This window comes from Cladophialophora carrionii (assembly GCF_000365165.1).
Source record: "Cladophialophora carrionii CBS 160.54 unplaced genomic scaffold supercont1.1, whole genome shotgun sequence".
Taxonomy (NCBI): Eukaryota; Fungi; Ascomycota; class Eurotiomycetes; order Chaetothyriales; family Herpotrichiellaceae; genus Cladophialophora; species Cladophialophora carrionii.
Window position 1 is genome coordinate 4,989,985 of NW_008481816.1, and position 13,643 is coordinate 5,003,627.

The following is a 13,643-nucleotide window of genomic DNA, read 5'->3' on the forward strand; positions in this document are numbered from 1 at the left end:
TCTCCAACCTCAAATCCACTGAACATCCCGAGTTTTTCACGACCAAACCGCGCACCCTTGTTCACCAAGCATCATTTGCCCGTGGAACAATGGCACTATCAGCATATCGACACCTCCTACGAGCCACGCGCATAGCATTTCATGAAGACTACTACTTGCTTCATGCCGCGAGAACTCAGGCACGGACAGGCTTCGACAACTTAAGGTCCTTAGATGCTGATTCGGAGGAAGCTATCAAGGGGATTCAGCATGCGGAAGGCGTGGCTTCAGTATTAAGGCACAATATTGTGCAGGGGAAGAGGGTGGAAGGATCGGATGTGATAAGTATGTGTCGATAAGACCGAGTTCTGAGCACACGACTAAAACAGTACAGAGCTCAACATACACCGTGACACCGAGCGAGGCGACAATGACACAGTCAAGAATCCATTGGCGCCAGGCGGAAAGGTCAAGGTTGGAGGCCTACGACTCCTGAAAGAGAACGGTTTTCGTTCGGCCTTGTGTACAACATCATGATACCCAGTGATGGCTTGCTATGCCGTTTCATATTTTCCCGTAACGCCATGCTGAAGATGTACAACAACATCCACAAACTGGATCAATCAATCCCCGGCCAAGCTGGCATATTTAGCCTCTCCTTGACCCGGCGGAGGTGCAACGACGAAACTGGCAGTGTCTCCGTCTGCACCAGCTCCTTCAATTAGAGCTTGTTGATCTCCGGCGGCGACAGCTCTCTGACCACCCTGTTGCTGCTGCTTGATGGCGGCGGCCTGGTCTCGACCTTCCCTGGCCCATGCCATTCGCTGGTCCCTATCGGTATTGTCCAGTGGCTTCGGTTTACCCCATTTGATCCGCAGCGGACATCCTTGGATGACCGCTTTCCCTTGGCAATGCGCGGCGGCGGCTTCGGCGGCTTCCCTGGTGGCAAACTGTTATATGATTAGCAAACAACTCCTGAATCAAGAGGGCCCGGGGACTGAGTAGCCTGACATGGGCTCTGGGAAGGACTCACGTTGATAAAGGCGCAATGCGCACGATGCGAACAAACGATTGAACGGAGCTGGCCGAAAGGGGTGAAGAAGGTACGGATGGCATGCTCAGGCAAGTCATCTTCGACGCCGGTCACGAACAGTGATGTAATGTTGGGGTCGGCAGGGGGTAGCCAGTCCTCTGGCTGAGGCGGTCGAGCTGTGGTGACAAGTCTGGCTCCGCCCGGGCCTGTCTTGGTCCCTCGCTGCGCAGCAGCTTTTCTGGAGTCTGCAGTTCGAATTGGTCCTGGCCCCGCTCCATAACCACTTTGTCTCTGCTGCTTCGGTTGTTCTTCGGACTGAGTACCTTCTGCTTCCAGGCGTCGCTGTTTCTTGTAATATGGCTCGCTGTTGGCGAGTCTCCGGAGCAGATCTCTTGCCTTCTCGTCTGTCTTCTCATATGCTTCGACCGCGCCTCGACCCTCCTCAATCTCTTTCTCATGTTCCTGCGCATAGAATTGACGGTTCACATCGGATTGCGGTCCTGGAGCCACCATCTTGAGGGCGGCATCTCGAACAGTGATGGGCAAGCCGAACGATAGATCGAGCATACAGGATTGACAGCAGTTCTTGAGTCGCGCGCACGTGAGGCAAATATTTGTTCGCTTCGTCCTTGCCGTCCGGTCGGCTTTCCACCGAAAGACCGTGAATGGGCGTGTGCAGATCTTGCATTCAGCGCCATGTTCCTCCTTCAACATCTGAACATAAGGGTTATCGGGTAGGCAGTTTTCGCAACTGGATGGGAAGTCGGTCGTCTCCCAGCCGGACCGATTCAGATCTTGCTTTATCTGGGGTGGCGCCATGTTGGCACAGTTGCAGGTAGACTGGCGATCAATGTATACGGCAGTGGCTGGCACCGAGCGACACTGAGGTGAGTCCAGATATTTAGGGATAACAGCACCCGGTTGCTAGCGAATGGTGATTTTTAATATGACGCTGCAAAGACAAAACCGGCGGGGCGCAAATGCCAGCCTTGCACGAAGAGGAAGGTTAGCCGAGTCTTCACGTGCCTTCGTGGGAGACGACGAGAGATCTCGGTGGCGTGAAGGATTCCAGATCGCCAGACTCGGGAGTCGCCATTCCCATGGATGTGCCCCTGCCAAGACCGGGCTAGTGCTCGCAGAAACCCGACATTGATTGGTCCGTCCCAAAATTTTGGACTGGACATCCGGGTCGTTCGTTGTTTTCAATGCGCTCTGCCTCCAACACCGCTCATTTACTACTGTAGAATTGCTTCACAAACCGCTTGTCGCTCTCTATATCGACGCTTGAGTCACCAAGTGCCTTCTAGACCAGTTACTTCCCCTTCTCTTGCCTTCGTCTCCAGAACGTTATCGCCGTCTCATCATGGCTCCCGCCGCAATCTCCCCCGTGGTCTCCCTCGAGCAGGAGGACCACGCCCGCGATGCCGCCTTCAACAAGGCTCTCCATGGCAGATCATCTGAAGCCACAGGCGGACTGATGGCGATGCGCCAAAAGGACAGAGCTGCACAGAAAGCCGCCGTCGACGAGTACTTCAAGCACTGGGACAACAAGGCAGCCAAAGAAGAGACAGAGGAGATTCGAAAAGCCAGGAGAGATGAATATGCTACCTTGACAAGACAGTATGATCCGGGCCCCTTGGTATGACGTATACTCGCACTGACTCCCGCTAGTTATTACAACCTGGCCACTGATCTTTACGAATATGGCTGGGGGACGTCCTTCCATTTCTGCCGCTACGCCTATGGCGAGTCTTTCTACAAAGCCATTGCCCGGCACGAACACTACCTAGCGCTAAAGATGGGCATCCAAGAAAACTGGCGTGTGTTGGATGTCGGATGCGGTGTTGGAGGGCCAGCTCGAGAAATTATCAAGTTTACGGGAGCCGACGTTGTGGGATTGAATAACAACGACTACCAGATCGAGCGGTCACTGAAATACGCAAAGAAGGAGGGCATTGCGGACAAGTGGTCCGCCGTCAAGGGCGACTTCATGCAGATGTCTTTCCCCGAAAACAGCTTTGATGCAGTTTATGCCATTGAAGCTACAGTTCACGCGCCCAGCCTGCAGGGAGTTTACGAGCAGATCTACAGGGTGCTCAAACCTGGTGGCGTTTTTGGCGTCTACGAATGGCTCATGACTGACAAGTATGACAATAACAGTAAGTTATCCATTCCCGAAGGTTGTCGCCTTAAGAGCAGATCCTGACGTGTTCGCAGACCCGGAGCACCGAGAGATCCGACTCGGAATCGAGCAAGGCGATGGTATCTCCAACATGGTCACCGTCTCCGAGGGCTTGGCTGCTATTAAAGCCGCCGGCTTCGAGCTAGAGTTCCACGAAGACCTTGCAGACAGACCCGATCCCATCCCATGGTACTGGCCGCTCGCCGGAGACTGGCGATATTTGGCCACCATCATGGATGTTTTCACCATTGCCAGGATGACGTGGTGGGGACGAGGCCTCATTCACAAATTCATTGGCCTGGGTGAGACCTTGAAGGTGATGCCTCAGGGTACACAGAAGACGGCGGACAGCCTGGCGTTGGCTGCTGATTGTCTCGTTGCCGGCGGAAAAGAGAAGCTGTTCACACCTATGTACTTGATGGTCGCACGGAAACCCAAGGTTTGAGCTGGTTGGTATAGTTGCTGATTTTGCGGCGTTCTGGTGGACGTGGAAAGGTATTGTAGACAGAAGTAACCGCTCGAGGCTGTCATTGGCCGTTGTTAGCTAATTCAAAACTGTACATACTCGTAATTTGTACGAAAGGCTTGCTGTTGGCCCGGACAAATCGCATGGGCCCTGAGAGCGTTACGAGTGCAAGGATGGTTGCGTGTCTCGTCCACGAGTAACTCTCGCAGTACGAGTACGAGGCAGTCTGTCGCCTCGCATCGGCATGGAAACTCTTGTCAGCGGGAATAGACCGAGGAACGAAACACGATAGGTCGGAACATTGCACCGCCACTGTTATTCCTCCTGTGGCGACAGTGCTTGCGTGTATCGAGCACGAGGTACTCCCTGTGCTTACCTTAGTTGTCATGCAGGACATGCAGAGATTCAGCTGCTCGCCGCTCGAAGCACAGATAGTAACCATTCTGTGGTCCTACTCGTACTCTAATAGCAAACGGTGCTTGCAATATCTCAACGTCTTGGCTCCGTGTTGCTGTGATTAAGGATTACGCTGTCAGCGAAGGAAGCTGGGTGAAGTCACCACGAGATGAAAAACATCATCCGATTTGGGGTCCAGGGCGGGTGCCAAGCGAACCACGGTTCCTTTCGGTTCGTCGAAGCGGCTGATACGAGCACATAGTAATCTTCTGAGTCGGTGGTGGCTCTGTCCGTTTTGCTGCGGTAGGGGGGCAAAACTGCTGAAACAGACTGTGCAGGAAAGTGTCCAGGCGTCAACCCGCTGCACTACGAAGTTCTCCCACAGCCGCAACAGAACTGTAGAGCTCTCTGCATCAAGAGCATCTTCTCCTCACCACCTCAGAAGCGATTCTCAGGGTCCAGCAAAATAAGAAGTTCCAAGCTCTCAGAAGCTTTGCCAGGTGGAGGAGCTGAAGCCAAGGCTGAAGCAAACGATGATCCGGTGGGTTCGTAAGGAGCCGCCGAGTGGAATCTCAACAACATGATTCGTGCTCGGGCAAAGTTATTCCCCAGTAAATCGCCCGCTCTTCCGGCTTAAAACCTGGTCTATGTCATCGTTGTCGCAAAGACTCGACAAACGTGGGCCCCGACTGGCTGCTGCTGTGGCTGTGACTGCGTGTCGCGTCGTCTTCGCTGGCCAGTCTCCTGGGGCCAGCAGCTCCCCTGTGGTGAGGCGCAATCCATGAGATGCGTGATGGTGATCGGTTTGTATATCTTGGAAGTTTCATACTCCTGGTTGCGTCAGCGTCTTCTATTCCTGCTTTTGTTCTCGTCACCGTCTGTCCTTCCTTTCCTTCATTCTCGTCGCTATTTTTCAAATAGACTCATACCCGAGAATCCCTCGTCTACTGTCCATACTCCGGCGCCGCCGCCGTCGTCGTCATGGGCAAGTTCGCTCTTGCTCTCGGGGCAGCAGCGCTGTTTACCTCGATTGCGCCCGTCATCGCAGCGCCAGAACCAGCCACGATTGGTTTCAAGTTTGAGAAGAAGCGTGTGGCAGCAGCAGATGCTCCCCACAGATTGACTCGGCGGCAGACCATCTCAGTCGGCTTGGACAACGAGATCCTCCTCTACTTCATCAATTGTACAGTCGGCACTCCTCCTCAACCCTTCTCACTCCAAATCGATACGGGCTCGTCGGATATTTGGTTCCCTGCCGTCCAGGCAGACATCTGCCAGCAAGATCCTGACAACTGCCCCTTGGGCACCTACGATGCCTCCGCGTCCTCGACCTACGTCGATCCCGACCTACCCGAGTTCCAGATTCAGTATGTCGACGGCACACAGATCGCAGGCGCATACCTTTCCGATGTCCTGAATGTTGGTGGGACACAATTGACAAACATGACCATGGCTGCCGCATTGCAAGCCAACACTCGAGGCATCGGCATCATGGGCATTGGGTTTGAATCCGGCGAGTCGTCGGCCGTGCTCAATGGCTTCACCTACCCCAACGTCATCAATGTCATGAAGAATGAGGGCAAGATCAACACTTTGGCGTACTCGTTATGGCTGGACGACCTCGACTCGAACACCGGAGTCATCCTGTTCGGCGGCGTCGACACGAACAAGTATCACGGCGATCTGATCTCTCTGCCCATCCAGCTGGACGAACAGACTGGCACGATCAGCTCCTTCACTGTCGCCTGGACTGGTCTGACTGTCCACGGAAGTGGCCAGACCTCTGACTTCTCACCAAGCGACCCCCAGCCTGCCATTCTTGACTCCGGAACCACCGATACTCTCCTACCCGATGACATTGCCAACAGTATCTTCAATGTAGGTCTCTCCAAAAATGCTTGCCCCCCCTTCCCGCCTCTGTCTTGCTTGCTGACACCGAACCAGGGCGTTGGAGTTTTGACCGATCCCCAATTCGGAAACGTTGTCAGGTGCTCGCTCGCCGACGATGACTTGACCTTCACCTTCACATTCGGTGGTGAAGGCGGAGCAGTTGTCAATGTGTCTCTTTCCGAGTTTGTGACTCCTCTGCTCACAACAGACGGCTCCCAACCGACCTTCGACAATGGCGATCCCGCCTGCTCATTCGCCATTGAAGCCGCCGGCGACAATCCCATCCTCTTCGGCGACTCCTTCCTCCGCAGCGCCTACGTCGTCTACGACCTGGAGAACGCCCAAATCGGTCTCGCTCAAACCAATTTCGACTCGAGCAAGGCCGACAGCAAAGTCGAGGTGTTCCAGGTCAGCAGCGGCATTCCTAATGTCGTGTCGACGGCGTCGGCAGCGACTGTGGCACAGAGTTTTACCGGTATCCCGCGTATCACACAGTCGACCGCCACGGCGACCGGCGAACTCGGTGGAGGTACTAGCCGGAGCGCGACCTTCAACTTGACCCCTGCGACGGCGACCAGCACCTCGGGATCCGGCAGTGGAAGTGGAAGTGACTCGGGTGACTCGAATGCCGCCAAAGCCAATTTCCGTGCTGCCTCTATGGAGACGACCAGCATTCTGGCTGCTGGTGTCGTGGTCCTTGGCTTCGTCTTTGGTGGCGGCTTGATGTTGTTCTAGAATGAAACGGCCACAATGCAGGCTGTGTACATTTAAAAGGCCAGAACATGTTCGGAACCGGTTGTTGCATACGAGGGACTCGGACATATAACCTGGACATAGCTTCCCATGAAGGTTGGATCGAATTGGATTGGTATGCTTGATGCTTCTTGACGCATGAGTGAGGCGTGCATATACGATACGAAGGACTCCGACATATAACCTAGTCGTAGCTCCCCCCCCCGAAGGTTGGATCGAATTAAATTCGGATGCTTGGTGCATCTTGACGCATAGGTGAGGCGTGCATACCTATGTATATGACGAAGTGGCCATGCATGCGATACGTATCGAATATGTAGGATTGCAGACTACGACGCGCTCCGAATGCCAAAAAAAAAAAAGCGAGAAGAGGTATGGTAGATGTGACGTATAGGGAAAGGACAACCAGGGGTATTAACAGGGTCCATACGGTGTAATTTGGAGTCCTACCTACATACCTAGGTATTCGTGCAGTCTGTCTACGTTTACCTAATGTACCTGCGGTTTTACGAGGTATGTGTGTGTATCCCACCTGGTCACGCTCACGTGGGACGCACTGTGCCGGTGTGGGTGCACTGCGTGGGTGTGGGTGGGTACTTTTGCTTCTTCGTTGATTCGGGAAGACTGTGGTACATAGGTAGGTAGCTAGAACCAACGGTCTACCTCTGTCTCCTTTTTTTAAGCTGCGTGTCATTCTCATTTAGACACTCTCTCTTCTCATGCTATCAACACACCCCCCCGTCGTCGTCCTCATAGCACTCATCTTTCCTCGTGGACCGTGTCGAGCGGACTGTGAGGAAACGCCGATCCATCGCCGTTGACGCTGTTCGAACTATCCACCGCGGTCAACCAGGGCATTCTCCTTCGGTCGCCCTCTCCGCCGGACTCGTCTCCATCGACTTCCACCCCGATCTCGTTCCCGTCGGGGACCCTGACGTCCAAGAGCCTTTCGGCGTTCTTGTACGCTATGGCTTCGAAGTCTTGGTCGTTGATCATCCCGCTTCCGTGCAGCGCGTGCATGAACTTCACGCCGTCTTCGTGCGCGCAGAAGGGGTAGTCCACAGAGTACAGGACCTTGTCGGCGCAGCACATGTGGATCAGACACGCCATGGGCGCGAGGGAGAACATCCCGGCAGTGGTGATGTAGATGTTCTCATGCCAGACTTGCAGGAGATGACGCCGTGGTTTGGACTCGGGAGGCCACGTCTTCTGGACGAGCTTGTGGATTCGGTCGATGAGAAAGGGCAACGTTTCGCCCATGTGCCCGAGCAGGAGTTTCAGGTGTCGGTGCCTGTCGAAGAGTTTGCTCGCGAAGAGGCGCATGACGTGCAGGGCGACTTCGCTGTGCCAGTGGAAGCCGTGGTTGGCGAGGAAGTTGGACACGTTGGCCGAGTAGTTCCCGTGGAACTCGGGCGACGGGGTGCTTTCGGTGATGGGTTGAGGGATGGCGTGGAGGTAGACGGGGACGTCGAGCTTCTCGTGCGCGGCAAAGATGGGCCAGAAGAATTGGTCGTCATAAAACCGCCCGTTCGCGGTGTTGTCAATTAGGCTGCCGACGAATTTGAGTTCGGAGACACATCTGTCGAGTTCTTTTACTGCTTCTTCGGGATGGAGCATGGGTAGCATTGCGAAGGCGGCGAAGCGGTCCGGTGAAGGCGAGGAGTTGATCGCTTGATATAGTTCATTGTTTGCCGCTGTGCAGACGTCTGGCGGCACAGGGATCGTGTTGGGTCGATGTGAGATGACTTGTAGACTCACACGACCGTTATCCATCGCCTGGAGACGTTTGGGGCCGACTTCGCGGAGGGAGGTCATGATATGGGACATTGTATCCGGTAAGCTCGTCTCAATGCCTCGAGACTGGTAATAGTCTACCACAGCCTGTGAAATGAAATGCTCCTCGAGCGTAATCAGAGGTACTTTGGACGCCATTGCCGATGCGATCAATCGCTGGCAGAATGATCAGAAATGCTGTTCTGAAAATCGGCTGATGTCCAAGTCGTCGTCAGCGTGTTGAAGTTGAACGTATGATGGCAAATTGTCATCGGAAGGTTTAGGAGTCGATTCCGACCGGCTAGAAATTCCGGGCTCAGGTCGACGGCAAGTGCGACGAGGGAGCCGCTCGACATGACAAGCGAAAAAGCAAGGAAGAAGCCATGGCAGCGTGAGGACAGTGATAGATGAACGGCCTCGCCATCCACGCTTGACCCCGCAGCAGAGATAGGACGTAAGCCCGCGCTCTGGAAGGCTAGAAACCCCATTCGGGAAAGTTGAGCAATGAAGATGGGGTTCGTATTGCGGTAACTGGGACAGGGCTCGCGGTTAGTCCAATGGGAAGAGAGGGATGGCGTGACGCCAGGGCAGAGTCAAGAAGGGGTAAGGCCGGCGACAAGACGCTGAGGATTGGTCTTGTCGGGCTATTCGCGGGCTGCGGAGGAGGTGGCGAGGACTGAACCGAGGACTGCCGCCTACGGCGTAACGCGCATGTTTAGACCCAGGCATGTGGTTCATAAGGCCTCAAAGCAATGGAGATGGATGGCGGAACCAGAGACTTGCCAAGACCCGAGCAACGGTGGTCTGAAGGAGGCGCAGAGAAGAGACAAATGCAATGGTAGAGAGCCCATGCTACATTGAGAGGTACTTTCTTGAGGCAGGGGGCCAGAGGTCAATCTGGGCACGAGACGTTCATCCCACAAGGCTAGACTGTCTTGCAAGGCATCCACAGACAAGCTGTAAGTGATCGCGAGGCTGATTCCAGGGCTGAAGAGGAAGATGGTCGTTGAAGTTGAGATAAACCGTTGTTTTAGTGACATTTTGACGTGCGTTGTGAGTGGAGGAAGCGTGATTGAGCTTGGCGCGTTCACTGCACTGCGAGCTGAGCGGCCGGAGGATGAAGGACGGACAGGACCCTTGCTGTCCAGGGCTGAGACGCTGGGTGGACGCTGCTGTCCAGACCACATTGTTATTTTCTGAGGTTGTGAATATCTTAATTTCCTGTCGCTTCTTCATTTGACGGCCGTTACAAACACTCCCTGCGCCGTATCTGCGCCCCAGACCCCCAACAGCCCCCAAGCGAGTGAATTGCGCGGGGCGCGGCCCTGTTTCGACGTAACAATTCCAGGCACGAGATCATCCGCGGTCACTCCTGTGAAGGCTCCTCCTCTCCAACACCCGCATTTGCTACCTTCGATCCGTGCGGCGACTACAACTCATTGATGGCCTCCCAAGGAGGCCTCACGCGGCGTCGCGGTGCGGGAGGCGGGGCGGTCACTTCACCAGCCGGGGACGACGAGCCCACGAGTAGCCGTGTCACGTCTCCTGTTCCGAGGCAATACCCCGATCGCTCCCCCGAAACTGCCTACGAGTCGAGCGAAAATGGGCACAAGATTGCATATGACCCGAGAGACATCAGCGAGAGCGCCGAGCGGAGTAAACAGCCCAAGCTCACGCTGATGGAAGAGGTCTTACTGCTGGGACTGAAAGACAAGCAGGTAACAAGAGAAGCCTATGCTTCGGCGCGGTCAATGCTGATGGTGGTCACTTAGGGCTATCTGTCATTCTGGAACGACAACATCTCATATGCTCTCCGAGGATGCATAGTCATCGAGCTGGCATTCCGAGGCCGGGTCAGCATGCAAAATGACTCGTCCAGACGGCGGTTCCCCCTTTCGGACCGAATAATTGAGGTCATCGATGACACCCTCACCGGAGAAGTCTTGTTGGATGAGGCTCTGAAGATGATGAAGTCGAGTGAGAAGATGAGTGTCAGCTCGTGGATTGATCTCATGAGCGGTGAGTCTGTACGTGCGCCGTAAATCGGCCCCCGGCTAAGATTGTGTCCAGGCGAGACGTGGAATCTCATGAAGATCGGCTACCAGTTAAAACAAGTTCGCGAACGCCTTGCCAAGGGGCTTGTCGACAAAGGCATCCTGCGTACCGAGAAACGAAACTTCCTCCTTTTCGATATGGCCACTCACCCCGTGGTCGACTCTGCCGCCAAAGACGAGATCCGCAAACGCGTGCGCAACGTGTGCTCCAACCGAACTGTCGTCCTACCTCCATCGCAATTTTTGCCTGCTGAACTCGACTTCAGGATGCTGAGAACCGTCAGCATGGTTTGTGCTGCATATGCCGCTAATGTCCTTGAAAATGCCCTGGTGACCATGAGCCACGAGGCACGAGAAAGAGCCTTTGCGCAGGTCGATGAGCTATTGGCGGAATACTCGCAGTGGCCTTTTGCTAAAAGAGCAGGAGGACAACAAGGTATAGGGGCAAATATTGGGCAAGTGATCGCAGACGAAGTTGGGAAAAATCCCGACAAGGAATTACAACTCGAGGTGAGTTATCTGGCCCTATCTCGTGAGATTCCAGGAGGCCCGTCTTCGATCCCACTGACATATTTCAGGTTGTTGCTGCATGTTTGAGCGTCTTCACTCGACTCGACTCTTTGTTATAGGCTTGGCCACGAGGGGAGCTTCTCGGACGGTATCCGGTCTGCCAGACGGCTTCGATTGTATCTACCATTTCGGAATGCACGAATGCTCTAAAAGTGGACTCTTATGCTCGGGACTTCTGATCCAGGTATGAATGGCTTTTGAGCGGGAATCTAACCGGTGACTTTGGCCACGCGGGCGTAATGGTTGGGACTTAGCAGATGTTGCTCAGAGTACCACAGTTGGCCTCCATGAAGGACATTGCACAATTTAATGTGATGTCAGCCTCCGTTTGCATCGGATCATTGCTCCATGAATGGACTGAAGAGAGAACCACCCTTCAATCTATTATGTCATTGCGCCGAGGTCTTTGCCAAAGTCTTGACAGCGATCAGTCCTTTCAGTAAAAGCCACAGTTCTTCACCGGACGACGGCAACAAACCTGGTACACTGTTTCATACCCAATGATCGAATAACTCTTTCGGTCCATTTGAAAACAGTCTCATCTTGCGTGGCTCTATGTAGTAGGTTCTTCAAGCAACAGTTTGATCTCAACTCCAGCCGGCTAGAAGCCTGCTGTCTGTCCTACGCATACACCTGATTCTAAAAAAGCAGAACCAGTCTGATTCAACAACCTCTTCGACATGCAACCATTTGTTACAACCCCCGACCAAACACCACGTTTGTGGTGATGGCGGCAACGTGAATTCGCTCCTCCACCAGCGACGAAATCTGTCCCTCTAGCACTGGCGCGCCAACGGCGTTATTGCTGTCCTTTGCGATAAGAGGAGGAGAAGGAGGCCATTACAAATCTCGTGTCATCTGCCGCGGCTATGCTAGCGAAATGTCCGGGTGTGTGCTGGCCGTTCCTCAAAGAGAAGTGAGAACAATTCTTTCTTCACGGGTCTTTACCATCAGTGCTGTAAATACAGGGTCTCCACTCGCTGATGCAGCTACGAGGCTGCCAATCAAGTATGTACGCGAACCCCCCGGCGGCGAAGTGCTCTGCTCCTACTTGCTAGCAGGGAAGCACATGGATCCAACTTCAGCAGAAATGCCCGATACAAAGTGCAGTCAAGCCAAGGGGATCGAGGACGACTTTCTTCGACGGCGCCATCGCTGCCAATAGCACTGTGCAGGCGGACAATCAGAGATGAGGGGACCTGCATCGGAGGAAATCCCCCAAGTCGACATGGCAAGGAGTAATTCACCCAGGAGACCTTTCAGGTAGAAAGAGGACAACATGTTTCCAAGCATGGGGATTTCATCGTGCAGTATGTGCTGTCTTTTGAAGATTGCCATGAGTCTTTGGCGCGCGCCGTTGACTTTCAATCCCGCTTTTCACCAGCAACCTCACTTTCACCCCTTCATAACCGCGTATTTGTACGAGAAATCGTCCTTCACTGAGCAAACACCGCTTGTTATGCGTAATAAGCGCCCAGGTCGGATCTTACCTGTTGTCTCGCTCCGACCCGCACGTCAAAGGTGCGCCGCCACCTCTTACGCGACCAGCCTTCTCCCCCTGTCTCATCATCCCCCGGCAGGCAGCTTGTCAATGTCCAGACATGAATGCATTGCCGCCGTGCCACCTGCCATGCTGAATGGTCCCTCATCGTGACCCTCCGACGTCACGTTTATAGCACACTTGATCGCCTCAAGCGCGAATTCAACGCAATGCGAGACATGTTCGTATGGTGCCTTGGTGCTTCCATATGCAGCGTAGATATAGGCTGATGGAGCCAGGCTACGCAATGGAGTTGGTGCAGCACGGAAGGTACAGTACGAAAAAATAGGTAAGTTCCATGTCGGACAGATTTGACTCCGAGTGCCCGTGGACGAGGGAGTGACTCGCTTTTGGTGCGGATGATTCTCAGAAGAGTCATTCTTCACTGTGGCCAGAGGTGTTCCTGGCCGGAGCCCGCCTGAGAAGGGGTCGTCCGCGCACAGGGACATTCCGTTGGTACCGCGGAGTTTCATATCAATGCTTCAACGGCTGGGGTGACGCGAATCGAAGGCCGGGAGATTGAATGGGCGTGACGTTCCTCGGGAGACTCACAACTTGAGAGGTCGTGCCGTATGAGTGATCCGACAAATGCATCGTATGGTATCTGCTTGAGTAGGCAGTGGTACAACATCACCACCAATATGTCGACCAACTCATGCATGAGACAATTCTACGTCGAATGCTTGCGAGCGGTGATATGTCTGGAATGGCACCCAAACAGAAAAGAATCGCTTCTCAAACATCAGTGTGGACGACACGCAGTGGTCGTCTCGCATGGTAGGCGTAATCTCACCCACACGAAGCAGGGTGATCAGTATACGCTCGAGTGCATTCGACATTGGTCCAACCGTCTTGGCCGAAATGTGGAGGTGACGGCCAAGAGGGAAGTGAGGGATCTGGACAGGAGGAGCAGAAGGGTAGATAGGATTATAATCAGCGCCAGGAGCCTAGCTCAGGAAACGTGCATGGCGTCGATACGCGGGGGCATAAAAGAAACGTCTCAAGGG

The 13,643-nt window shown here is 54.1% G+C and overlaps 6 protein-coding genes across 6 annotated transcripts; 4 read left to right on the forward strand and 2 right to left on the reverse strand.

The window, feature by feature from the left end:
• Positions 1-89: 89 nt before the first annotated feature.
• Positions 90-465, forward strand: G647_01790 (uncharacterized protein; the record flags this gene model as incomplete). Its single annotated transcript, XM_008725189.1, has 2 exons — positions 90-324; positions 374-465. Coding segments are annotated over 2 exons (327 nt in total), but the record flags the coding sequence as incomplete, so codon positions are not given.
• Positions 466-602: 137 nt separating this feature from the next.
• Positions 603-1,831, reverse strand: G647_01791 (pre-mRNA-splicing factor slt11; the record flags this gene model as incomplete). Its single annotated transcript, XM_008725190.1, has 2 exons — positions 603-929; positions 1,013-1,831. 2 exons carry the CDS (start codon positions 1,829-1,831, stop codon positions 603-605), a joined length of 1,146 nt encoding a protein of 381 aa, XP_008723412.1.
• Positions 1,832-2,375: 544 nt separating this feature from the next.
• On the forward strand, positions 2,376-3,639 carry G647_01792 (uncharacterized protein; the record flags this gene model as incomplete). Its single annotated transcript, XM_008725191.1, has 3 exons — positions 2,376-2,632; positions 2,684-3,171; positions 3,230-3,639. The coding sequence occupies 3 exons, from the start codon at positions 2,376-2,378 to the stop codon at positions 3,637-3,639; spliced, it is 1,155 nt and encodes a 384-aa protein (XP_008723413.1).
• A 1,398-nt stretch (positions 3,640-5,037) lies between these two features.
• G647_01793 (uncharacterized protein) lies at positions 5,038-6,681 on the forward strand (the record flags this gene model as incomplete). Its single annotated transcript, XM_008725192.1, has 2 exons — positions 5,038-5,934; positions 6,001-6,681. 2 exons carry the CDS (start codon positions 5,038-5,040, stop codon positions 6,679-6,681), a joined length of 1,578 nt encoding a protein of 525 aa, XP_008723414.1.
• A 777-nt stretch (positions 6,682-7,458) lies between these two features.
• G647_01794 (uncharacterized protein) lies at positions 7,459-8,631 on the reverse strand (the record flags this gene model as incomplete). The annotated part of the gene is made up of 1 exon (XM_008725193.1): positions 7,459-8,631. The coding sequence occupies one exon, from the start codon at positions 8,629-8,631 to the stop codon at positions 7,459-7,461; it is 1,173 nt and encodes a 390-aa protein (XP_008723415.1).
• A 1,283-nt stretch (positions 8,632-9,914) lies between these two features.
• Positions 9,915-11,155, forward strand: G647_01795 (uncharacterized protein; the record flags this gene model as incomplete). The annotated part of the gene is made up of 4 exons (XM_008725194.1): positions 9,915-10,190; positions 10,245-10,499; positions 10,548-11,036; positions 11,105-11,155. 4 exons carry the CDS (start codon positions 9,915-9,917, stop codon positions 11,153-11,155), a joined length of 1,071 nt encoding a protein of 356 aa, XP_008723416.1.
• Positions 11,156-13,643: the final 2,488 nt, after the last annotated feature.